The sequence below is a fragment of the Poecilia latipinna genome, unplaced genomic scaffold, assembly GCF_001443285.1.
Source record: "Poecilia latipinna isolate Pla-1442-1.1 unplaced genomic scaffold, P_latipinna-1.0 Scaffold2165, whole genome shotgun sequence".
Taxonomy (NCBI): domain Eukaryota; kingdom Metazoa; phylum Chordata; class Actinopteri; order Cyprinodontiformes; family Poeciliidae; genus Poecilia; species Poecilia latipinna.
The window spans coordinates 103,311-131,305 of record NW_015114781.1 but is presented as its reverse complement, the minus strand read 5'-3'; the positions used below and the strand labels follow the sequence as shown (position 1 = coordinate 131,305).

Here is a 27,995-nt window from a genome sequence, read left to right as displayed (position 1 = left end):
AAGCACAGGCAGAGGGCTGGTTCGTTTTCAGAGCTGAAGGACACGGAGCTCCCTGAGAAGGAGTCCAGGGGGGGGGGTTGCTCTGAAAGAAATGCAAGGCAGCTGACGTTTGTGTGTCTTCAGTTACAGTTTGGTTTACTTAGCCTTTGAATTTATGGAAACAATTTTTCCTCTTTACTGCAAGTTGTGAAAAGTTATTCATAAGCCATATTTATTTTGCAAATGTACACATATTACCACTGATGTTTGAATCTAGTCCTGACTGCTGTTGTCTGTTTCAGCATATTATAGCATAGGGTATGTTTAAACAAAGGTTCATTTCAACAGATGACATATGATTTAAATGTTAGGATAGCGTACTAAATCATTTTGTGATTTGTAAGTCAATGAAGAGTATGAGGGTAAGAAAGTACCTAAAAAAAGTTTTTTTTTTAGGACAAACAGGCATTTACGGTATGAACACAAAGAGTATCGGATTGATACAGACCTTTGTTGAATGAAAACAGCTGTTTTCAAAAAACTTTGAGCAATGCCACATTTCTCCACTCATGCAACTCATGTTTCACTCTTTGACATGCAGACGCAGCCAGAGCCATTTGGATTCTGTCAGAGCTGATGACAGAATTTTTTTCACATTGGTTTTAATGCTCACAGCTCAGGTTCAGTTGTAATTCACCGTGACTGCCTTTTTTTTTTTTTTTTTTTAATCCCTCAATAACGTTTGAAACTTTGACAGTCTAGTTTCCATCAATATCAGTAAATTCTCTGGAAGCACTTTTGTAATTTTACCCAAGCAGAAAAACCTTTTAAGGCGTATTTTGATATGAAAAATAACGTGGTGGACAATGATAATAATTTCATCTTTTTTTCTTCTTCTTTTCACTTCCTTTACAGGTCCAGTGTTTCTAAGCCCCCTCCAGTGGCACCAAAGGTAATGTAAAATTGTTTTCATGAAATAAGTCAAAACCTGTTCTACAAAAATACAGTTGTCAAATATGACGATTCTTTAAAAAGTCACACATTGTGCAATTTACATAGATGTTATTTAGGTGAAAACTGATTAGAACATAGTGCCTTGAACTTGTCTTCAAGAGCATCACACCCTTCTGAAACAATGCCGTACATCATTTTTGTTGCATGTCCTCACTTATTTACATTGAACTGTTTGATAAAACACTGATGCTTTCCTAGAACCTAGGCTGATCACACAGCCTGTAGAAACGACTCCATTATTTTAAAAAGTACATCATTCATTTGTTTTTATCGGACGCAAACGCATATATGGGAGGCATCCGTGTTTTATGCTTTGATTTAATTCATTGTTGTGTGTATTTGCATGTTCTTTTGTCATATTGATAGGACAACCGAACAGACCTCATAAAACCAGTAGCCATCAGCCATCCCTCTGTTTCACAACATCCCCAGTCTCAGTGCTCTGCCCCTCACAACAAAACCCCCAGACCTTATGGGGGCTGCAGCTCTGAGGGTGTATACTCTCCTTCACAGTCACCTTTCACCACCTTCATCCCTTCCCCATCCTCTGCCTTCACTCCTGCCTCATCCCACATTGGTCCTGCCCCTCCTCCTCCTCTTCCTCCAGGTTTCCCTTCTCCTCCTTTGATCTCTTACCCGTCCTCTGCATCCTCTTCCTCCTCCCACCCTGTCCTGGTTGCGCCTCAGCCATCAGTGTATAACACACCGATCAACCTCTACTCAACTGAAAATGCGTGTGAGGTGGCCATGGGGCAAAGGCGGGGCCTGTTGGAGAGTCAGGGAGGAGCCTTACCACAGTTTAATGGGTGAGTGGCAGACTAATCAGATTAATTAATCCATTATTGGTATCCTGTTTTTTTTTTGTTTTTTTTATCTTTCTCCTTGAGAGTCTTAGAACCTGCCACTTAGTTTCTTCCCTAACTGTATCACAGAATTTCTCCACTTTTCCTCTGAATGACTTCAAGCTAAAATATTAACCTTTAGGCATATAAATAAAACTTTAATTCTGACAATGTGATTTTGAGGGACATAGTGAGAAATGGCTCTACATCCTGCCACCTTTTCGTTGAGCATGCTCTAAGCATGCTGTTTAAATAATTAAGAGGAGAAGGATGCAACCTCAGCATTCATCTTGACACGTCAGAGACCTCAAATACAGCAAAACCGCCTCCTATCACTCTTCATGTACCCACATCTGCCATTTCGGTATGTTTAGTTTGTTACTATCATTTTAGTTTCTCTGATCAGACAATAAACACATTTTAGATTTCTAGGATATGTTTAATTTTTACTTTCCCATTAAGTTTTAGGATTACCACACTTTGCTGTAAGATTTCTGTGTTTTCTAGGCACTTTTGAAAATTGTTAGTGGTTTCTCTTTCTCTGACAGTCTGAAAACACAAATTATTTGCACAAAGTACTGTGAACAAGCCCACACCAAATACCCATACAGACAGAGAGAGAGAGAAAAAGAGAGAGAGAGAAAAGAGAGAGAGGGAGAGAGAGAGAAAGAGAGAGAGAGAGAGAGAGAGAGAGAGAGAGAGAGTGCGACCCTGCAACCCAGTTTACCCAGTCATGTGCTTAATATGTTTTCTCTAAATGGCCTTCATATTTCAAACATTATTCATGAAATAATTTTCCATAATATGCCTGTTTAATCACAGAGACTTCACTCTACTTTGTTTGCAGATTACACCTTTTCTATTTCGTTGCTGGGATTATGTAAACAAGCTAGTGTTTAGGGGCTGCATGCTTTCCTCTTGTGCATGTTGTGTGATTTGTTTCAGAAGGGAGTCATGAGCAAAGCGTTTCAATTTCTATGTTGATAGACTTGTTCACAAGTATATAATCTATGCTCTCTGTCTTCTCTTTATTTCATCCTTTATTTTTCTGCTTTCCAGAATACGTCTCGTCCAGTCAAAAAGTTAGTGTCTGAAGCATGTTGAGTGTTTGCTCTGGTGTTTTTTTTTTAGCTGATACTTGTATTTCTCACTGTCTTTGCCCACTTTCTTGACTTACTGACGTCGCTTTCTTCGTCTCATCATTATTTGTAGGGTTTGTGTTTGTATTTGTGATTCAGTTTTTGGGCAGTTTGTGAACAACAAACCTTTTTTCACTGAGTCTAAACTAAATAGTGAATAATTCTGATCACAAATGTTTTGTATTTCTGAAATCTTTTCCAACAACAACAACAAAACGTGGTTATTATGTATCTAGTGTGTGGTCAGCTACAGAATAATGATAGATTCAGTGTAGTGTAATTAATATTGTGTCCAAAGATCTATGTTCCAGACAGAAACTAATAAGTTATTAGTTTTTCTATAATTCGACACCAAATAAGGGGACATTGAAAGTCCCCAAAGTACTATTTATATTTCCAGTTTCCCAGTGGAAACCGACTTCGAAATTTTTCAGACCAGCATTGACATTTTAAGCAACTTCTTAAAAAAATGCTAATACCTCTCGATGCTCATACATTGGAAATTAGATCATACTGGTTGGGTGTGTTTAACATTTGACACATTCTCTGCTTTACAGTCTGTTTAAGATTGGTTCTGAATTTCTCACATGCATCTAAGAAAATAACACAAATCTCTTCAAAGATAGATAAGCTGTTTAGCTGGTATTTTCTTGAAGCAAGCTATTGTTTGATTAGCCAGTTGAAATAGTCACCATTCAGTCAGTTTCTGGGGAAAAAAAAAACTGACATTAAATTGTATTTTGCACTTGTAAAATACACATTTTATTTCACAGGAGTGCAGAGTTTTCAATTACAACATATTTTAGCCAATAGTTGTGCACATAAATAATTCTTCATCACAATGGATGTGTGTTCAATTAAATATTCGGGCTACTTACTGCAGAATCTGCACTTGATCAAACAGTGTGAATCTTTAGCAGATAGCCTACGTACGCGGCATTACCAACCTTCCTGCAGTAATACATTTCAGTATCCACATCACATAAACAGAATGTGTTTTATTGACACTCATAAATCAGACTATTCAGAGTGCTGGGAAAGATAGTAAGAGATGGTGTATTTATAGATGATTGATTGAGACACACTCAGTGTGTATCAATGTGTTGGTTTCTCCTGGGAGTTGATTTACTGACTCTGACAGACATTTCAGCAGCTTGCTGCCAAGCAATACTTTATCATTACTGTACATGCACACATGCAAACAAACTGAACACTGTTATAGTTTCAGTTTGCTTTGCACCACCAAAAGTGAAAAACAGCATGTCTTTATAACATTTGATTAAAGATGACTGAACTTCTACCCATACGGACTTATACACTGTAAAAGCACCACCATGTGGTTGAAAATGAAACTTAAATATTGCAGGTTTAGAGAACATAATGTTCTGCTGTTGTGTTGTGCTCATATTGCTATTTTTACTCCACACGGTCATTTTCTTTTTCTCTATGTTTTATATGAACACATTTCCATCAAATACTTGCCCAGAAATTAATGACTTTCTATTGCTTTGTCCTTTTTTTTGATGCTCCATTAGTGGACCTCAAAATACTTTAAAGTAAGTCAACACAATTCAGTTTTTTTGTTTTGTTTTGTTTTGTTTTGTTATTTTTATAAAAGATATGAAAGGCTGCTGTTTTATAGTCCCTTTCCTTTATTTGGACTCTATATTTCCTTGTTCTTCTCCTTGATTCCCAAGAAAACCTCTGCATCTGCCTCCAAGGTATCATGCTGGTTTAAAAAGTACTCCAAGTCCATTTAACAAAGTGTGGCGTGGCCCTTTTCACATTCTAATTAGCACTACTGTGTGAAGCAGTTCCATCTCACCTAGTCATCTAACAAACTTATTTCATCCCATGAAACTCAATATGTACTGGTAAAAATGTGAAGTAACCACCACCATGAATGGCAGAAGAATGAAAAGATAAATTAGCTTTTAAAGGTACTTTCTGATCTGATCGTTCCCTCATTCGTCTGTCTTTTCTCAGTATTCCCAGGAAACATGTTGTGGACACAGACATCCATTTTTACCATGTGCCTTCTCACGCTGATGCCAGCAGAAAGCGCATAATGGAGGACACAGAGGACTGGCGTCCACGCACGGGCACCACCCAGTCCCGATCTTTCAGGATTCTGGCTCAGATCACAGGCACGGAGAACGGTACGACAGAATTGGAAACTAACCGTTTTATGCATTTTTTTTGTTGTTGTTGTTGAATAAACTATTACTACACATATCTGAATGTGGCAAAATTAATCACCTTTACAGTGCATTTTGGAAGATATTCATTTGATTTCAATAACTTTCCTTCTAGTTCAAAATGAAGAAGCTGATGCATCAAAGAAGACAATGTAAGTGCATCTACAAAAAGAGTTTCAATGTAGTTGTTTTCTGTGGTTGCTTTGTTGTCATTCAACTTGCTTATTTGAATGTTTAGTATAAAATCTCCATATATGAAGTGAACCAAAAGACTTATACCAACTCTTTATGACACAATATGTGCAATCAGCCTAAAATGTTAGGCAAAAGCCAAATCTTCATGCTGTGAAGATTTCCAATAAAGCCAAGGTGTGACATTTCAAACGCTTATTTCATGTTGCTCAATATTGATTTTACACCAATTTGTAATGAATGTGCATATCAGTATTGTTGAAATGTGAATCCGACAGTCTTGCTGTGCTGCATGTTATGCAACTCGTGACTGTGTGGTTGAGAATCATGACTCTGCCACAGTTGTGTTGTTGTGTGGCGTGACCTCTTGACCCTCTGTGCTCTTGTTGGTTTGTGTGATAAATTACTTAAGCCGTTGCTTTCAATTGTCTGTGCTGGTGTGTGGCATTAATCATAATATATTTGTTGTTATTTGTGTGTTTGGGCATTATTTATTCCCATAATGAAAGTGAAGATTTTCCATCTGAATGCTTTTTGACCATCATCAGCTGCTGGCATTGTGCTTTCTTTCTGGCATGGACCTTAATCCATTTCCTTGTAGTTTTGTTGAGAATGATTATTGCCATTTATTCAAGTTCTTCTTTTATGTTTCTTCTGTTGCTCTTCTCTCTCCTTATTTTTTCCTCCCTTTTCCTGCTGGGTTCTGGGCGGCACAGAGTGAACAAGAATACCACTCGACTTGTAGTTGGACCCAAGTACAACGAGCTGAGAAACTGGCACCATGGAGTGTCCGCTCGCACCCTGAATGTCCAGTAGACTATGTGTGTGTATCGGTGTGTCTGTGTGTGTGTGTGTGTCTGTGTGTGTGTGTGTGGATCTGTGGGTGTTAGTGGTTGTATGCTGCTCTATTTGTACATCTCTGGGGTGTTACGTGTCTATGTGAGGAGATTACTAAGATTGGAAAAAAAGTCTAGTGATACTAAAGAAGTAAAAGGAAATGATCCTGGAATGAGAGCTGGACATGTGAAAGTTTATCTCTCATGGTTTTGCATCTCTATGGATTTCCTGTTTTCAGTCAGTTTTCAAAGCAGATGGACTTTTCTAATACCTCGTCATTCTACTGCGTATCGCTTGTAAGTTTCAGTTGAATAATACTCCAAAATGAGTTTCATGTGCATTTGATACTGAATCTGATCACTGTCCAAATTAGGCCATAGGAAAAATATGGAACAAATGAAAAACAAGATGGTGGTATCATGACCAGAATAAAGTACACTATCCTGTCACGGTAAGGCAGAGAAATCCTTACAAAATTCAACAAGAGAACCTTTGTTTCCTTGTGGATAGATCCAACTAAAACACGTTCGTTAATATACATTGTAGGATAAGAAACATTGTGTCTACAGCTTTTATTAAAAGATTCCTTGTTTGTCTTGAAGCTTATTCTTCTTTCTTTAAACACTAAATATATTTTATATGACAGACTCAGATCAGATCCATTTTTAACATATGATCCATCATCATACTTAGCCCAGAACATAGTTTTAGATTGTTTAACCCATTTGATCATATCATAAAAGGTAAACAAATCGTTGTTAGAAAAAGTAGTCATTTTAGTGAAATGGTTCTGCTTCTGTTTTATTGTTAATTTCCACTTCCTTTTTTCACTTCTTGCTTTGTCTGTGTCTTTGAACCTGCTTTAACTATCCATGGTCCTGCAAATCTGCCAAAGAAATTAAATACATTAAAGAAAGTGTGTTTCAGAATGTTGAAGTATTTATTTTGAACGTTGATAGAAGGTTATATTGAACGACACTTTGACGAGTAAGATACAATATCCTTGTATGAAATATGTATGCAGCATATCTGAACAAATGACAACTGGTGATGGTCTCTTGAAGGAATTTGGTGTTTTCGCATCACCTTTTCCTGAGTGATTTAAGTAAGTCATTATAAAGACAAGTGAACTATGCAGTAACGATACAATCATTTGATATAGCTGTTCTTCTGTCTTTAATCTTATTGTATTTGCAAAGAATGCCACCTTTTATAAAGAAATGTAATATTTTCAAGATATATAAAAAGAATATATCTGCTTCAATCTTACTTTTCTAAATTTAACCTGTACCACTTGTGATATTGCTACTAGAGTGGAATTAAAACTCTGATGAAGAAATTTGCTCTGTGATTTCACCTGCTAGTTCAGAAATGTCTATGGGATTAAAGTGCATTTGTATCATGGTTTTCTGTACACCTGAAAATATGTAAATAAACACAAAACCACTGACTTTGATTGGTTTAATTAAATAAAAATCCTTTTAAAGAGATTATTTTTTTCATAATCGTTAAACACTTTCAGTTGCTGGACTTTTATAAAATGTCTCACCAATTCTAAAATAAAGTTGCAAGGGAAAATGTCGGTAGTTTTATCCTGATGAATAAAATCCAGTGGTAGCTAAGCAATTCATGTTGCACAAATTTATAGTTTTTGCAGACTCATTGTCTATTTTTTCTTTTGTTTGATGGGTGTGCGAAATAAAGCAGAGTGCTCACAATGAATTTATGTAATAAAGTTTATTATAAACTTTGAATCACACCTCTTCACTCTGTCGACTCCTTGCTCACTCTTATGGATGAGGAGCGCACAAGTCTACATAAAACAATAACTTTACTCCCACCCCACTGCCTTAAACAACACAAGCCTTTTAGACCATCTGCAGTCACATCTCAGTGAATCAGAAAGGCCATTAAAAAATACTTTTATTTCAGTAATTCAATTCCAGATTTATCACACAGAATGATGCATTTGATGTGTTTATTTCTGTTAATTTTGATGATTATGGTTTAAAGATAATTGACACCTAAAATTGAGTGTTTCAGAAGATTATATATGTCCATTAAAACAGTTTAAAATACAAAGGATGGCCTTCAGATATTTATTTACTTTATGTACAAAGTATTTGTTCCTGTCTTGTGGCTCTTTTGAGGTGTCAATAAAGCACAGGTGGCTTTGATAGAAGCCTTATCTTTGTCTGCATTGTCAGGCCCGTTGCTTGGCATCTTCTTCTTCCTCCATACATTTTCAAAGTGAAGGTCAGGGGTCAGTAGGGTCTTAGCACAAGGAATGCAATCGTTTTAGTCCTGGATAAGCCTCAGTGTGGTAAGTTTTGAAACACAGGCTCCAGTTCTAAGTCTTGTCCTGTTAATATCCAAGAAAACTCTGGAATGTGCTTGGTTTCACAGTCCCCTCAAGGCTGCAATTGTAGCTGTTGCTTTTTCGACCACAGTTTTTCTTCCACTCAACTTTCCATTCATTTATTTGGGTAAACCACTCTAAACCACCGGCTTCTTTAGCAATTAATTTTGTACCTTACTCTCATGATGATGCCATCAAATGTTTGCTGTAGAAGCACAGAAAAATCTAAAACATCAAAGACATTTTTCATTGTTTTATTAAACAAGTCAAACAGTAGGAATGAGTGCATATTGTGTGTAAGTATACTTTATTTTAACAAGGAAAATAACTTATTGAGATGAAAAGCCTTTTTGCCAAGGCTTTTCATGATACATGATACATACAATCAGTAAACTTGCAGAATATTTTTAATGGGCTGCGTCTTAAGGGCCCCTTGGTTTTGAGAACTTTAGGTCTGTTTTTCTGACAAAACGTTAAAGTGTTTTTCCAAATGTAGCTCTTTCTTCAAGCTCAAAAGCAGTTAATAGGTGATTGATAATAATTAAGTTATTGTCATTTGACTAGGTGCTTCACCAGCCTGTAATCTGTTTATTGCAGAAATATTTGAGCAAGGATATTGTGAAGCCTAATTCTTTCCTGGAATATTTTGATAATAAAATAATTTTCCACCTTCATTTCTTCTTCTTCTTCTTTTTTTTTTTATAACTCAAATCAGCAGTTTTCCTTGTTCACCACTAGATGGAGTCATACATGTTAAAATGTTTGAGTTTACAACGGTTATCATGGTGGCAACTTTAAATGCTCAGTGAGAAACTGGTACACATGAAGATAATTGTTTTACACTGACATGGGTCCTGCACAAAAACACATTATTTACAAAATAATAAACGTTTTACATTGATTAAAATATTTTTTCTCAGCTACAGTCATTCTGTAACTTGTCTTGATTTTTTTTTTTTTAATTCAGACCTGACTACGTCATACTGTTGATTTTTTAATTTTAATTTTTTTGCATGTTGTGAAAGCAGTAATATTCACTATGGTGGTTTTACCCAGGCCTGCCTTCTGCCCCTTATATGCCTCCAGTTCCCCCACATGACCTGTCCAACACACGAGCTCTGTTCATAGTAAATGAAGTGTGCCAATTCACTGCTGTGTTAATGTGGCTTTCACTTTGAAACAATCATCAGTTTTTCAGTATGTTCCCTGTCAACAGCTTGTTCTTTCCTTCACTGTATTAGTTAATACATTATAAATCCCTTTGAGATTAATAAAGACCAATTCCTAAGTCACTTAAGCTTTTCTCCTTTTTGCTGCTTTTTTATTTATTATTATTATTGCCGGGTGTACGAAAATCTAACTAGCTAACTGGTTCACTGGAATTTTTCACCAAGTTCTCAATTAAAAATAAGAAAAAATATCCTTCCTCTACATTTATAATTGATATTTCTTGTTTTTGTGTATGTGAAACACAAAAGAACGGTATGTGCATGATATCAAATCGGACTCTCACTAACAGATTTTGCAGTCGCAAGGGTGCAATGAAGAATCATTGCAATTTTTTTTCAGGTTATTACAATTTTGGGTAAAACTCAAATATAGCGAGGCATTCATATAATGTGTTGTTCCAGATGCAAGGACTTTCACTGCCACTGATCCCTAAATCTTACGCTAATTTTGGATGCATGACCAAACTTACAAAAATGTTTGGGAAATTGTGAAGAAAGAAAACAAAGAGAAGATCAAGGAAATATCTGGGATAATTGCAATAATATTGCAGTTTTTGTGTTTTTGTAGCCCTGATCTTAATCTGAACATGGTGGTCTGGTTTTATTTATTTATTTGTTTATCTATTCATACTTTTTTTGACTGATTTAATCAATCGGTTAACTTCTCATGGTGACTTCCTGGTTTTTTTTTTTTGTTGTTGTTTTTTTTTGGAAAAATTAGAGTAAATTAAATAGTATGTTGCAAATGCATAGTTTTAACTCATGACCAATGACCAATAAAGTGTTAATCTTTTCCATGGCATTACCCTTTGATTATTACCTTCTCATTGTTTTTATAAGACACTTCATTAAGTTTAAATGCAGAGCTATTTTTTTTCCCCTTTACATAAAATACCTTAACTACTTTCATATATATCCGGAAAGCTGTTAAGTTGAGTGCCTATATTTATCCAACAGCATAAATAATAGCACTGAACATGCCATCCATGACAGTGAAAAGTCCATGTTTATTCAAACCAAGCCAGCACCACAAGACACTGGACATGTGTCTGTGTGGCGACAGTTCATTGCTACTATAACATTCTGTGGTCGCTGTAAAACAACTTGGCAGCATCTCAGAGAGATCAGTCATCGGTTGGTGGAAACAACTGGACACCCAGGCCATGAAGCAATAAAAGGTCTGCATGTGTCTGTTGGAATGGGTGTCTGTATAAATAAATGGATGACTTTGTCATAGTATGAGTGTGAATCTCCACACATGGATACTATAGTGTGCATGTGAGGCCTGAGTTTCATCCAGAGAATATCACGCTGCTAAATTATAGACCATCTGTTGTGTGGCAGGGAGATCTGCTGGACAGCAGTCAGCTGTGTTAATGAAACATTTGTCCTATACCCGAATGAAACCCACACTTTTATGAGAGGCATGAAACAAATTCTTCTTAGACCTACAATGCACATGTTATAATATATTATGTAAATAACATAACATGAAATTTGCTCTGTTTTCCCTCGTTAAAATTTCCAACAAAGGTCACGATTTGGCAGCTTTTGGAGTAGTGGAGTTGTTGTACGCCGCTTTGAATGCAGTGGGTCGCAAAACAAAACGACAATGGCGAACAAATCTGTTCGGCTCGCTTTCCTCGACTTCCTCTTTAATTATCCCTTGCTGTTGACAGGATTCATATGTGGCCCAATGAATCCAGATGGTCAGCATTAATTGAGTACAATCAAACCCGAAATAAACATCCCTTCCATGTAAAACACATTCAATTCCAGATGTAATTTGCCTGATTGGAGGAGAATATTAATGCGCTGTCATGTAATGAGTTCTAATGAATGATGAACTGAGGAACATCTTATTTCCTGTCCTATTTGTCACATGTCATTAGCCACTCAATGTGACTAATGTGAATGGCGGTCGTTAAAATGTTGGGAAGGACTGAATAAATAGATCCTTTAATAATATTTTAGTTATTATGGCTTGATGGGGATGAGGGTTTTTTTCCCTACAAGAACATTTTACTTGATGAGTTGATGCCCATTAATACTGTGTTTTCATTCAGATAGAGCTGTGATGTAAGTTCAGAACAGATGTAAGTTTGGTTGCTTGATATTTTTGTTGCTTCTTGTACCAAAGTTTAAATGGAAATCTGTCAATCGCCCCAAGAAAACTCTCTGAAATGTTGAAGTTTACAATATTTCCGTTACAAATTTACTTTATCCTTCACTGTGTTTAACAGTGGGAATGAGGTGCTTTTCTACACATTCATCTCCTTTAGAATTTCACTTAAAAAAATCCTCGTAATTAAAAGGGTGAATGAAGATTCTCAAGGCTTTTCAAAGAAAAAGAGGTCCACAGCATCTCGGATGTTTTGTTTCACACCTGAGAGGTTGCAAGGCCAAAGGAGAGATGTCAAAGGATTTCCAAATGCAATGTTACAGACCATTAAGTGCTGCTAACTGTAGCTTAAAAATGTGGCGGTTGGTGGTGATTTGAAGTTTCTTTCATGTATCAAAATACAGAGGAAAAAAAAAAATTAGTTGGCTCCTTACAGTAAAAGAAAATTAGCTGCATATGGTGCATACAGTAGAATTTAGTGTTGCGTAGGTTCATTGGCCTCTGTTCCCAGACATATAGAACACAAAACAATTGGGCTCATGAGAGAGATGTTGTACAGTCTGATTGTCTCCTTCCAATGGCTGACTACTTAGATTAGGATTGTGCAGCCTATAGACTGATTAGCGGAAATCAATGCTAACACAACAGTCATCTTGGTGCATTTGTCATAATTCATGTCATTGCACTGTAACTCATTTACCCACCACAGCATATTTTGATCAGATAACTCTGACATATTTTATTAGTTAGGGCTCACATGTTCAAAGATTAGATTCTGCATAAAAGTATTTGATTATATCTCAAAGCTTGACATTGTTTTAAATATACATTTTAACTCCTGCCTTTAGGATAGTTCAATTTGGCTATATTTACAGTACTATCCTAACTGAATATTACATTAAAAGTCAGCTTGAAATTATCTTACAAATGCTTCTTTTCCATCTGTTAATGCATATTTTTCACATTCATATACATATTTAACAAACTTTGATAAACTGGGCTGTTTCATAGATTCAGCAAGCAGTTAGTGGCAGGTAGGGTACACAGTGGACAGATCGCCAGTCCAGCGCAGGGAAACAAAGATATACGAGTACCCTGACCCTAACCCTAAATCATACAAAACAACCATGCACACACACATTAACACCTAAGAAATATTTAGAGCAACCAGTTAATCTAACAAATATGTTTTTGAACCAGAACACATGCATGCATGGGAAGAACATCAAACTGCATGCAGAAAGATCTTTGGCCTGGATTTGAACCTTGGACGTTCTTGCTGCAAGGCAACAGAGCTACCAACTGATCTACTGTGCAGGCCTCAGATAAAAAATATATTTTTTATGCTTTAAATAAATGCTTTAACGATAATTTTCATAATATAACTGACAAATTATCTTCAAATTATGCCAGAGTACATGCAAAGTTTTAACTAAACTAAACCAGATTTCAGGAGAAGAATCTGTACCTCCAAAATAAAGTTTACAGCTGTGCTTCTAAATAAATGATCAATGTCTCATAGGTGAGATCATTGCAGCACTGTGTTCTAAAGTCCAAGTAGATTTGAACCAGTGATTAAAAAGAAAGTTATGGTGTGTGACCTTTGAAATAAAGGTCACAAGTGGCCTTCAAAATAAAGGTCTTGCTCTTTCAAAGATGAGAATTTGAAAATCCATCTGTCCTTTCATTATCTTCTACTTTATCCAGGTTTGGGTCACAATGCACAAAAACAAAAATATATATATATGCATGATTTGGACATGAAAGTGTCTTTGAAACAATTTTTTCTTTGTTCCACTTTGCTCTTAATTCAACTAGTTAAAATCTTGGTTGTTTTGACTCCGTCACTCTTGGTATTTTCTCCTTTGCTATTTCTGTCTCACTCACACAAACATTCAGACACAACTCAGTGTAACTATGACTGCAGTTGCCATAACATTTGTCTGCCATGAGTTCCCTAATAATCAGACACGAGGGGAAAAGGTTGTGGTGATCCAACTGTTGGCATCGACCGCAGTTATGTGTTATGGCTGCAATGTGTCTGGAGAGAGTCTGTTAGCCCACCCAAGCTAGTGTGCTGGCATTCGAAAATATACGCATGTAGATAGACATGCACATACTTCAAATTGTGTCAAAGGGATATAGACATTGTTTTGTAATATAAGGCTTACATATAACATAAATGAAGGAGCATATGTTACCCTGCTTTGTGTTTGAACTCTTCTCATCTTCTGCGTGACACATGTTGTAAAAGTATATTCAGTCTACAAGGCCCTCCTCTTTGTCTGTTGTTGTTGGTCAAATGATTTCACTGGCAGAGTGCAAGAGAGCTCACAGAATGATTAAACTGAAGAAGAACAGAACTAGAATAAAAACCGTGTCATAAAACGGCACTTTGGTGTGGAAATGGTCAAACTGCTATCTCTTACATGCGTGAAATGTTAAGTTGCAAACAAAAATAAATGGAGGAATATGCATAAAGGAAAAAGAAAATACATGAGACGGTATAATTTGTGTGATCACAAAAGGAATGTATTCTCAAGGCTTTTAATGTTAACTTTTTAATGTGGCAAACAGATTGCAGCTGACTAGATTGAAAAAAGATCCAGCGATGACTCATTTATAGTTTACCAGAAGAGTCCACCAGATTTCTATGCAAATATGACAATTCAAAAACTTACAATTTAGTGTTTCTCCAAGACAAACTAAGCAACAACATCACAGATCATCTACTATGATGAGCTGTGCATATGCGTTTCCCATCCACATTTTAATTCTTTGTTTCTAGCGAAATCACATGGACTGCCACATGTTCATAACTCCATATTTTTATATTTATGATGGTTGGAGAAAAAGGCATTTTTTGTGGCTGTACTTCAAGAACCTAGAGTCTAATGGTTCTTATAAAGATTTGATGAACCCAAGATGCCACCCTTTGCAGCAGCAGTATTATAGTGATCTTTGGAGGTTTTATTATGTCTCCCACCCTTTGCAATCCGCCACAATCTGGATGGCGGAAAGATAAAAGTGGGGCCTTGTCCAGCCTAAAAGCCAGTAGCTAAAACAAATGGGCCTTTGTGTTATGTTATATTTATACCCCATGGAAACAGAAGTTGTGTATTTTATACAAGAAGTTTACAGAGACTCTAATGAACGTACAACAATAGATAAATTATTTAACATTTTGTGTTTATGCTACATTTATTGCCAAAACGTGTGACCAGCACTTTATTGGACAAAATTTAATTAACCACAAAGGCAAATTGGTAGAGAAATACCTTTTGTGGGCAAAAACAGCTTTTGAAGCATAAGTTCATCAGGGTCAGACTATTTAAAGCAATATCTTACCAACAGAACATACCAAATGTGTTTTCATTTCAACAACTGACATCTGTTTAATATTGTTTGTAAACCCTACAGTTATTTACCACATCTTTGTTTATTTTGTTAATTTTATATAGAGAGCTGAACTGGGACCCTTGTGGTCCTCAAACAGATTCTTTGACCTTTTCTTTAGCGTTTCTTTCCTGATGAAACTTAGTTTTCGTGCATCATATCAACTTAGAACAAAACTATGTGTCATCAGTCAGCTTTTCAGTTGTCTGCCATCTATTAAACTGCAAAGTGAGTTTTTTTTCATTCTTTCAAATAAAGTAAAACAGATTTTGTTTGTATCTGCAGTCCGTCATAGGAACATTGTTTTCTCTCCTTCTTAACATCTGACATTTGAACAAAGTTTGTCTCTAATGACGAGGCATTGTAATGCATTTAGTTTCCTGTTCTTACCTGAATAATGTAAATGCATCTTTTGGGTCCTTTTTTAAATGGTATAATGTATTATCAGAATTACATAAACTCTTTCCTAACATGTTTATTAACATACCAGCAGAACAAACTTTTGGTTAAAATTAGCCACATAGGAAACATTGGTTGATACAATAGTCACCAGGTAGTTAGGAACTGCACTGTCTTGAATACAGCTCTCTGTTTTAGCTATCAGCTTTATTATATATATTTTTAGAGAGTAAAAGGTCTGAGATTCTACATGAACTTTTACTTTTCAAGCCTTTCAACCATATGTGAACAATGAAACAAATCCAGGAAACTATTTGACAACTTACTTAAAGATTTTGGATTTTGAGTTGATGGAATAATATTATTGTGGGAATCTAAATTTGATCGCAAAACATAGAAAGTGTTTTTTTTTTTTTTAATATGTTCTCTCTTTGTGTTTCTGTACAGTGAAGAGGATGAGGAGTCACAGCTTACCTCCCATGAATCTGCTGTTGTAAAAACTATGATGAAAGGAACTGCTTCAAACCACGGTAAACACCATTTTTATGTTGATAAGATGGACTTATAATTTATGGTTATTCACTTTTTCACTCTGTCACAAAGCCAGTAAGTAGCAGTTGCAAATATTGCCAGCTGCCATTAATGCATCCTGTCAAAAATCGGATTTATGGGCCTGATATTAGAGTGTAGAAGTGTGTTGCCCAGTTACCAAATAGAATTTTAAACAATATGTTCCTTTTAGCTGTTAATACACTATTTTGCTCCTACTGTCAGGGCTACATAAAATTTGTTAAATGGTGCATAAATTATTGTTACAAATCTGTTAGAGCTATTCCAGGTAAGCTATGCCTGTGTTGCTTTTACAGACGGCAACGTAATCAACATATTTAAACAACATAAAATCCCTAACACAAATGTGGTATACATCATTCATATAACTTCTCTATTATGTATCTTCTTTATTATATATATGCATAGTCAGTCCACCAGATTTTTACTGAATATGGTAATTCAAAAACTTTATGATACAATTTAGTCTTTTCCCAAACAAAAAAAGTGTTTTCATCTTTGCAAACATACACACACACACAAAAAAAACAAAAAAAAAAAACAAAAAAAACTCTTGGCTCTCACTTCTAGCCTAATGGGAAACTGCTTTACAGTTGTGAAACCAAATGTTGTTACAGTCAATTTGCGAGGGGGAAAATGACCTTACTTTCTGTGGCTGACGCTCAACATATGTTATGAAATAGGTCATCGCAGTTTTTCTTGTGTTTTTCCTCAGTGGAAAGCCATTAAAAAATCCACATTGGCCTCTGGCACCCTACTCAATACCACATGCAGTGGCTCTGTTTTGTCAGAAAGATAATATTTATAGAGAGAACCTGTTGGGAATAATAAAAAAATGTTTTGGAGGCAAGCTGCGTAAAGCTGAAGAATGTTTTTTTGAGTCCTCAACTAGTGCAGACAGTGTTGATGTTCTGTCCGTTACATTGTTATTTTACTGATAGAGTATACATCATTTATTTCTGAATGTGAGAAAGTGTTTGCACCCTTACAGTAGTCTTGTTTTTTGTCTTTTTTTATCATCAAATGACTCTAAACATCAGATAAAGGCAACCTCAGTTAAAGCACAACACAGTTTTTGATTTATATGCATTTATTAAGGCATATGTGGAAAAAGTATTTGACTGGATTTTTTAAAAAGACCTGCTGGTAAAGATTTACAGCTCACTGGTAGAGTCCACCAGATTTTTATTGAATATGGAAAGTCAAAAACTTTATGATACTTTTTAATCGTTTCCCAGACAAACAAACTGACAGCATCACAGATCATCTACCACAATTAGCAGTATAATTATGGTAGAGTCTTTGTTCCTAGCAAAATCAACTTGAGTGTCACATGTTTCATAACCCCACATTTTAATGATTATGATAGTTGGACAAAAAGACATTTTTTGTGGCTGTACTTCAAGTACCTAGAGTCTAATGGTTCTTATAAAGATCTGATGAACCCAAGATGCCACTCTGTGCAGCAGCAGTTTTATAGTAATATTTGTTTTTGTCTACCAACCCTTGATATAACGTGCAATGTGCATGGTGGGAAGATAAATGTTACCTTTCCTTAAACCACACATACAAAAACATCTGGACATCTGTACTCTGGAGATGAAAAGCTAAGCTCTATGTTTAGCCAGGTGCTCAAGTTTTAGTGTTCTAGCGGCTGTCTTGGTGGTCCATGTGTGACTTTGTGTGCTTTTGGCTGTATGTGTGCATGCACATAAACTTTAGGAATGTGTTAAAAATAAAAATATTCTGTGTGTTGCTAAAGATGGATGTGCTTAATTCATGACTGTGACAACAGTGGTCAGCGAGCAGCATGCACCTTCATAACACCTGTTGAGTGTGTAGTCAGAGAGGTTAGAGGTCAAATGTCCTACAAATCACAAATAAAAAAAAACATACAGCCAAAGCTTTTGACACCTTGAGGCCTTGCAGTGCAAGAAGATAAAAAGACTGTCATTTTATCTCCGCTGAACGTTACCCGCCTTTCACTGATGAAAACATAAGTAAGATTAAATAAGTCTGTAGTAGCCGTAAAGATGGAGCAAAAGTGAACAAGAAAATGTAAAAGTGGCACTGAGAACTAGAGAGATGCAAAAAGACAAATTCTCCCAGGAAGGTGTAGTAACAAATGTGAAATTTCTGACCTGCTTGGTGGTCCTTCTTCTATTTCTGGGTCTAATCTCTCCACCAGTTAACATTGTTGCATAATCTGTTATCGCAGTAACAGATTATTTTACACACCCCTTTAGACATTAACAGTACTAATTTCTTACATAAATGTGGCTGAGTAACCTAGGTGAGGCAAGAGACAGTTGGAGATTCAGATTTAGCTCAGTTAGTTTTATACTAAATGAGCTAAATCGTGCATATTATAGGCTATGTGTGTACTGTATTTTCTCAGGACTTACACTCCGGAGTGTAAGTCACATTAGTCAAAAAATGTGACATGAAGAGGAAAAAAAAAACATATATATATAAGTTGCATTTATTTAGCAATTGTCAAACATCAGGGAGACCTCATGTTGATATGAGCCTGTGACACATTCTGTGCATAAACCTGCTTTTTAAGGAACTGTCGACTCTGGCGTGGCTTGGACGTCTGTTGGCCCTTTCTGACTAGCCTATGTTTGTGCTCAAAAACAAAAGTGTGCAGTGTTCTGCATGCAGTCCAGAGTGATACGGAGGTGGTTGTGTTGTATTAAGCAATAGCAACAAGAAGGCCCACCTGCAAAATTCATCTTCGAGGTAACTAAGAGGTCTTTTAGGCATATCTGCACCATTGACAAGCCTGGCTGCAGACGGTTCATATCAGTCATTAATATTTATTAATGCACCACTCAAAAAAATATCATGAAGAGGAAAAAAAAAAAAAAAAAACACATACAAGTCGCACCTAAGTCATAGGACCAGCCAATCTATGAAAAAGATTGTAACTTATAGTCCAGAAAATATGGCATACATATATTTTGTTGTAAACTGCATTGACCATCTGAGAACAAAAATCGTCACATTACCATTTTAGTTATGTTTGTGTACATATGAATAGGGATGTATTTTTCATTAAAATTTTATCCAGGCAGTTAATGCTGGACCAGTCCTTCATTCCACCACTGCATATGAATATCTTTGATCTTAACCATTACAGTCCAGCTGGTGGTGTATGTTTAGGATTTTGGATATGCTGGAGCAGAATCCTCTATCTATTCTCTTTTTCTTTTATTTTTTTTTTATAATTGTCATTTTCCTTTTCACTTGTTTTGCACTTTATGTCTGTCACATAAATTCCAAAGAAAGTATGTTGAAAGTGAAGGCTTTAATTTGACAAAATGTGAAAAGGTTTTAAGGTGTTAGTTTTGCAGGGGATTCTATATATCTGTATATTCTATCCTTAGCAAAGCAACATTTTATTTTGCTTTCCTCCAACTCCTTTAGGACAAGGAGTACAGAGTGGTTTGATCACTCCATCTTTTGGAATGAAGGGTAATGGGAGTGCCAGTGTCCTCAGGGGTCCTGTTCCAGCCCGACCAGTGCCTCAACCCCACCCCAAAGATGAGGACACTCTGGTCCAGATGGCAGAACACATTCCTGCTGGGATGCGAACCCCCATGTGTGCCCACTGCAACATGGTGATCAGGTTAGAAGCTACTGTTGGAACTAATACCAAAAGTTTTGCTCGCAGATTGAAGAGAAGATTCTCAAAGCAAAACTATATAAATCATGTAAATTTTAATATAATGCTAAAAATGTTTATTTTTCAGTTAAGTTTTCTTATTTTGAATAGCCAAAGATATCACTGCTGCTGAAAAGCAAAGTTTAGCTTTAACAGCTGATAATGATATGTCCTTTCATTAACACCTTAACACAACACCTGCTCATAATATACGCTTGTTTTGGAGACAAGGCCGACACAGATGGTGAGGTGGGAAATTGAAGCCACACTGCATCGTAATTTCCTCAGACGTTTAACTTAAACCATAGGTCATAATCATCCAAAAACGCAGTGCAATAAATGGTTATGATGGTGAGCCATAACTATGCATGAGGATGTTTCATAAAAAACAAAATGAACTTCGAGGCAACTCCAGTTATAAACCTCTCAAGTGATTTCTCATCATCACATTTGACTTAGCACACATGCATAAATTGTGATAAGGTGTGAGGCAATCACAGTGATTGCTGTAATCATCTAAATACCATTGTGACACCTGTGCAATACAGTGTGATCGATGCATCTGCGCTGCTGGAAGACGTGAATGGGAGAATCAGGAGAGAACATGTTTTCAGAGATCACCAAGATCTTCTGCCCCATAATGATGACTGGCTTATAAGCCGTTTTGAACTCCCTAGAGTGTTTCTCTTAGATTTATGTACTGAACTAGGTCCAGTGTCAAATAAATTAACTCTTTGCCTGAACCCACTTTAACAACATAATTCTGAAGTCATCCATACGTCTGGGATATCACAACCAGTGCTGAACGCAGTAATGACTGCCGTTCTGGATGCCATTGTTAACATGGCCAGTCGATACATCAGATTTCCCTACACATTGCTGCAATGTCTGGCTTTTCAAATGTGTTGAGCACAATTTTCTACACAGATATTGTTGTAAGGGCACCATATGACAACAGAGTTGTGTATGTAAATAGAAAACAAATTAGTTCCATTAATTTTCAAATTATATTTGAGTCCAACATGCAGCTGACAAATTTAGGCCTGGCTCAAAGCACGACTCCTTTAATCTGGTGCAAAGCAGAGGTGCCAGATGATGAAAGAATATATTGTGCAGACTTTGGTTTAGGCTTGAGGCTGCCTTACAGGCCTTTTTTGTTTATTTGAAATGTCCTTGTGAATAGTTATGGCTCATCAGCGCAAGTCTATGTCACACTGCATTTTTAAATGCTTTCGATAACGTCAGGTATATAATTAAAGGTCTGAGGGCATCATGATGCAATGTGGCTGCAATTCCCCACCTCACCATCAGTGTCGCCATTTCCCCTGTCTCCAAAATGAGCTTATGCGGTCCACCTGGGTCAGAGTGGGCGTAAGGGACCGCGCATTTTCTCGTCATGTTTATTTTTCATAGATCACAACACGGTAAGGCCCCATTATGTGCATAGACAAGCTTCACAAATGGGACCACAGGATAGCTTGAAAGAAAGATGCAGCCTTTAAGTCAAGTTTGTCCTACAGCACATCATGATGAACTCTCTTCCTCTCTTCAGCATGCTGTCTCTCTTTTCCGATGGCCGCGCTGCCTGGTCTGAATGTTATCTGTGACGGAGTTACTTGATACTCTGTTGTACCCAGGATCAGGTTGCCCACATGCTAATAGCTGTCAGCTTGGGCTGCTGTCAGACGAGGCTCAGATAAGCACACCTATTGTTCTCAGTGAATTGGGCTGCAATGTTTCCTCACTTTACTTAATCATCAGAGTGGACAGGGCCAATGTGCGTTGTAAGCTGAAGCAGAGTACAGGTTACTCTGCTTCAGCTCTCTAAACTGTGTGTTGAAAGGGTGTTGTAGAAAAGAACTGAAACAGCTTATTAGTTAGTTAATAATCTGAACCTTAAGTGAAACTGTACAGCTGTGATGTACCGCACTGCGTAAAGCATCCTCCATAGCAGCCCTAGCTAATTTGTGTAAAAAGACAAAAAATGAACTCTATTGTTGCAGCATATTCATGGGTGGATGCATTCACAAAGATCCAGATTTTAATGTATTGTGAAAATATCTGAAATAAGTAAATCATGTATTTTTCTTTGCCCATCAGCCATGGAGTTAATGTCACCATTAACAATCTGTGTAAAATAAATGTAAGCAAAGCAATTTTTGTCTTTCCTTCTTTAACATTTTCAGCCTGAACTTTCTGAATTATGTTTAGAGGAGAAGTGAACAACATCAAAATGGGTCCTTACAAACACTGTCTGTATGAGCATGCCAGCTGTATTGAGACTGTCACGTGCGCACACACACACACACACACACACACACACACACACACACACATCCTTTGGAAGCAACTATTTTCTGTGTACCAAAAAAAGAAAACTGTACCATCTCCTGCTGTTATTTAATTCTGAGCTGTGCTCACTTCAACGTTGTTTAGTTCAAGGTTCTCAAAAATGTGAGTGCGACTCATGAACACTTTCATGAACAACACTGGGACTCAAGTTTACCTTTCTACCACCTGCAGTGATAAAGATGGTGAGAGAACATAAAAATCCCTCAAGCTCGCTATTGAAGAACAACAAAATGTCATTATGTGACTATGACACTGCAAATAAGATTATTTCATTTGAAAGGTTCCTGCTTTCTTACCATGGGTAGTATGAAACTGAGAGGGTTGTGCAGTAGAATCTAGCATTTTGTAGTTAATCTCATTGTTTTGTTTGTTTTTTTTGTTTTTTTTTCAGAGGACCATTTTTGGTTGCTATGGGAAAATCATGGCACAAGGAGGAATTTAACTGTGTCCACTGCCGTACATCCCTGGCAGACATAGGGTTTGTGGAAGAAAAAGGCTCTGTGTATTGTGAACACTGCTATGAAGAGTTTTTTGCACCAACCTGCAGCCGCTGCCAGGCCAAGATATTGGGGGTGAGTTGATGTATGAACAAATAAAAAGGAGATAATAGGTTCTTTGAAAAAAAGGACATGCCTGATACCTCAATGTGTGTACTAGTTTTCTGATAGTGAATGAACACTGTAACAAAGAAAATCTCAAATGGACGTGGAGGTCCTGTTGATCTCCACTTTCAACCAGGTCTGTCCTTTGCTGTTTTTGCCACAGAGGTTCTGTACCACTCTTTGTTGGATTGATTTACTATGTAGGCAAATGTTATTACATAATTTAAAATAAACACTTAAAGAGCTTCTAAAATGTAAAATTGGCCCCCCATCAAAAGTTCACAAATGAAAAGGTTCTGTCCTGAGTTGAAATATCTATGGTGACCATGACTGAAACTCAGGAATGCAGTGTATGATCTGAAGTTAGGAGAATTAGCCTTAGAAGCCTTAAAGTCTGCAGGTGTGGTTTGAACCCAAAGTGCCAAGAAGCTGAAATCGCATTTCTCTGAGCAGCTCTGACATTTATCCCTCACATGTTCTAACCTCCTTAGCCTCAAACCTTCCAACCCTCCATTTCTCACACATCTTCGACCGGCTTATGGCTTCCTATTAACCTGTTTTTCTCACTCCTGTTCTTCTAATCCTTCATTTTACTCTGGCCCACCAACTTTCTTCTTCTAGCAATTTAAGGGTGGGAAAAAAAACTCAAGAAGTATTTTTTTTTTAAGTCTGGTCATGCGACTGCTTTATTTTGTTTTGTTTTGTTTTTAAATAACACTGTCTTTTGAAGAGATCTGTCAATTATTTTCTTGCCGAGATTAATTTATGAAATTGATTCTTTTCTCTAACACTTTACTGAGAAAGTAAGACGGTTAATCTAGCATTTGTAAGTATACAAATCTGGATGCACTTTTGTGTTATGTCTTAGACTATAACCTGTGTTTTACATTTTATGTTTAGGAGGTAATCAATGCCCTGAAACAAACATGGCACATCTATTGCTTCATGTGTGCTGCCTGTCAGCAGCCAATCAGGAACAACACATTTCACCTGGAGGATGGGGAACCTTATTGTGAGCAAGGTCAGTAGAAAAGGTGTCGATGTTTGTTTATGTAAGTTCATACAAGTAATATTTTCAGCAAGTGTAATGCTTAATTCAGTTCCTTTTATGTAGTGCGGATTCACATCAATTGTAATCAATAATTCACTTTGCAAAAAATAAATCCAATTTATTTATAGAAATATAGAGATCCATTCAATGCAATCTATTTGAAAAGTCCTTTCATTTCAGCAACTCCATCACATTTTAATAGGTTAATTAGACACAGACGGGTGTGTTTAAAATGTAGGCTTCTTGATAAGTGGTGTTAAAATTAGTCCACCGATTATTCATTCATGAAATATTAATTATTTTGTCAGCAAAGATGTTGACACCATTTAGTCGCATGAAACTGTCTGTAAGTGATATATACTGTATGACTCTGCATGAGAAAACTGACTAAGTTGCGCAGGGCATGCCCTGTTTCTGACATTTAACTTTGCTTGTTTACTCATAGCTAATTCATTGCACAGAGCTATACATTGATTTAAGGCCACACTTAAATCAAATTACACCAAACATATATTAGTCAAGTCCATAACAATTCAATAATGTCAAAATCAGTCCCTTTTTTCAGTTATTTTGATATTTTAAAAGCCGGTGCCCGACATCTCTTTTTTTAAAGAAGGAAGTTGATAAAATCGAATTGAAAATAGCTAAAGTCCTAAATTCAGTCTGTAGGTGCATCACTTCTAACATCCTCATTGCTGTGGGTTGTTGGATATGATTAACTCTGGGTACCACTTGGAAGCCGAATTAGAACGAGTGTGGGTTACATGTGGTCCATGTTTCAGTACTTTTCTGATATGAGACACTGTTGCTCACTACCTGTAGGCTTCTGAAGGGCACTGTGTGGGTACTGCATGACTGTACAATCCGCTGATTGGACACTCTACGCTGATTAGACTTGGAGATATTTTGTCATCCTACAGTAGAAACACCCAACAGTCATATGAAGAAAATCACAAGTTTACCTCATTTGAAATGGAATAGCTGGATTTGTATTCAAAGCTAAAGAGTAAAGTTATTTAGTTTATTACTTTTGCTGTCTGTTACATATTGTTTTGGCATTTTACCTTTGAAAATCTCAGAGAGAATGATGTTACTGAGCAGTTTAGTGTGAAGATAAAACCTGATTGCTTAAAAAATAATTTTTCTTATTTGCAAAACAGACTTTTACAGTTTGTTTGGGACCGGTTGCCATGGCTGCGAGTTCCCTATTGAGGCTGGAGACAAATTTCTGGAGGCACTCGGTTACAACTGGCACGACACCTGCTTTGTTTGTGTTGTAAGTGAAAATCATACACACACACTTAGCGTCCTATGTCTGACAGACTGTATTGTGTGATGAAGCATAATGTATCCATTTTTAGGCAATTTAGAGATTTCTGATCTTTTAAAAATGTTTTAGGTTCCTGCTATTGTGTCTTTTTTGCTATTCTATTTAAGCAACAGTTAACTGATTACAATTCAGCTTCAAATTGTGTGTAAGTCTAATGGTTTCTTCACAGGTGTGTTGTGCCTCTCTGGAGGGTCAGACCTTTTTCTCCAAAAAGGACAAACCTCTTTGCAAGAAACATGCTCACCCAGTGAAGATATGAAGCTTCAAATGGCTCTCTGCCTCTATTTTCTCTCTTGTCAAAGGATGCAGAAATACAGGGCTTATATTTACCAGTGGATTTAGGCTTTGACTAAGTTAATTGAGGATGTAACTAAGCAGATTAGTTTTATTTTAACTCTTTAACAGAGGGGTGGGGGATAATATAAAACCTTTTTTGAGCTTTGTATAAAACCTGAGGATTTGCTTTGATTCTTTCATACACAAAGTTCAGCCTTGGAGTTGCAGTCTCCAGTCGAGCACTTGCCCCTCAGAGCTTCTCTCCCTCACACTGCTCAACCAGACTAGCGTCGGCAGCAGTTAGCATACCACTTTTTGAGCAGCGTGTCTGCTGCACTTATTATACAAACCACCTCTCAGTTGATTGCTAATGATTTTAAATACAATCCATTTTATACAATTTAAAATTGCCTTAATTTTAATTACCCAAGAACGGTTGTAAACGGCAAAATGGATGAGCTTTGTTGTGATGATTTGCTGACGGTGGAGTGTCAGAAAGAGTAGGAGCTTCTTAAAGAGACAGAGGCCCAATTTCAAGGCGCCAAATTACAAAGTCAGAATTCTTTCAAGTCGTGTTGGACATATGCAACATTTTTATAACAATTGAAGGCAACATAGTTTCTTGATCATGCTATAAAATGACACTATTTGCCTGCAAATATATTATACTGCCCCATGAAATAAGTTCATTATACTTATGCACACAAGATGTTGTAGTGATAGTTAATCATTTTTGTAAGACCACAGTTAGTCATAGTTTCTTACACACAAATATTCTAACTTGATTCATTACATAATCCTGATTTTAACCTTGAAGCTAAAATACATCCCTGGTTTGTCTGCAGACACAGTAGAATAATTAGAAATCACTCATTTTCATTGTAAAAAAAAAAAAAAAAAGTAAAATAGCTATATGTTTTAACCCAAGCCATGAGAATTTGTTGCAACAGAATATTAGCAATTAGTTTTCATGAAAGCATCATTGTTTGCTATTTTTAATGTTAAGATTTGATTTTCTTTTCACAGTTGTGCAAATTTTAATTGATTATCAGTAACTTACATTAACCTTTGTATTCTTTTATGTCCCTATATCCAAAACTATTTCAAAAAGAGTATTCAAAATTTTAGTATTTGTATTAAGATGAACTAAATGTGGATGTGTTACTTTAATAAAAGATTTTAACTAACCATCTAAGATAATCATTGTATCTTTCTTTTTTATTGTGTTTTCATGGCACTTGCCAAAACTGACTTCAAGTTTCCAAACAGAAAAATATATAACAGGATAAGTTTTTAACAACATTGTTTATTCTGGTTGATTGACAAAAAACATCCAAATAAATAAACATTAACATCTGACATAAGTAAATAATCTGGCAAATAATTTTGTTTTTTCTCATACTCAACATCATTGCAAGTGCACCTTAGTGATGGACATACATTCTTTTGAATTGTGTTCTTTTATTAATGAAACATGTTTGTGTTTTTATTCATAATTTTATATTTCAACTTCACCTCAAAAAGACAGATGGTCCAATATTTTTGACATACAATTCATCAGTCTGTGCATCTTTTTATCCTGGGAGGTACGTGTCTGCTTGTGTGTGTGTGTGTTTTATTGTTCTTTTGTTGAAAAGAACACTTTAATTTACTTTGAATATGTAAATTAAAGGATATTTCTTTTAAATTTGTACTAAATTATAATACAAATAGGTAAAAAGGACAAGATTTTACATTGTCGGACTAAGAGGAGACTGGATTGTGTGTAGAAAGGTAGCATACATATTATAAAAGTACCAGCGTAGTAAACAAAAGTATTTACGTCATTTTTATTGTCTCTCAAAATATGCTTGAAAATAAGTTAAATGTGCCTGTGTTTAATAAATTGTGATGTTAAACCCTCCTAGTGGGTGCGTTTCTTTTGCTCCTATTTCTACTTTGTGTATATGAGAAACTGTCTTACCACATTAAATCAGAGTTAGTTGTCAACCCACCTCTCCAACACTTGATTCAAGACCATGGGACTGTACGCCTGCACTCCATACTTACTTGTTTCTGAATATTGTCAACAAAGGCCAGTAGCTACAAAAAATATTCAAAAACATGTTATTTGTTGACAAGAAATCATTTTTGTCAAGACCTGTTTTTCCCTTCTTTTTCTTTTTTTAATCAAAGAAAAGCTAGATAAAAACTATACAAAAATATGCAAAAGGATCAGAATTATGATGAAAGTAGTCAGCATGGAAGAAGAAAATAATTTTTAATCATATCCACTTTTAGTGTTATTATAAGATTATTTAGACAACTAGCCAAGGCCTTGTACGGTAATAATGTTTTCTTGTTTTTTTCTGATAAACATAAAACTATTATAGTGTAAAATATAGAGATAATTCTATTCAGTTCAAGAATAAATATTTTATATTTGAGTAAGGGAATGATTT

The 27,995-nt window shown here is 36.1% G+C and overlaps 1 protein-coding gene across 5 annotated transcripts; it reads left to right on the top strand.

The window, feature by feature from the left end:
- The first annotated feature begins 808 nt into the window (after window positions 1–808).
- On the top strand, window positions 809–26,744 carry LOC106936533 (PDZ and LIM domain protein 5-like). Of its 5 annotated transcripts, none has more exons than XM_015017604.1 (12): window positions 809–931; window positions 2,895–2,917; window positions 4,510–4,530; window positions 4,672–4,695; window positions 4,961–5,133; window positions 5,288–5,324; window positions 16,154–16,236; window positions 19,706–19,907; window positions 22,687–22,867; window positions 23,798–23,918; window positions 25,109–25,224; window positions 25,448–26,744. In XM_015017604.1, the coding sequence occupies exons 1-12, from the start codon at window positions 824–826 to the stop codon at window positions 25,535–25,537; spliced, it is 1,179 nt and encodes a 392-aa protein (XP_014873090.1). In that variant the 5' UTR covers window positions 809–823; the 3' UTR covers window positions 25,538–26,744. The 5 variants fall into 5 exon arrangements, with proteins under 5 accessions (XP_014873090.1, XP_014873085.1, XP_014873091.1 ...); XM_015017599.1 differs by lacking the exon at window positions 2,895–2,917 and adding an exon at window positions 1,360–1,799; XM_015017605.1 differs by lacking the exon at window positions 4,672–4,695.
- Window positions 26,745–27,995: the final 1,251 nt, after the last annotated feature.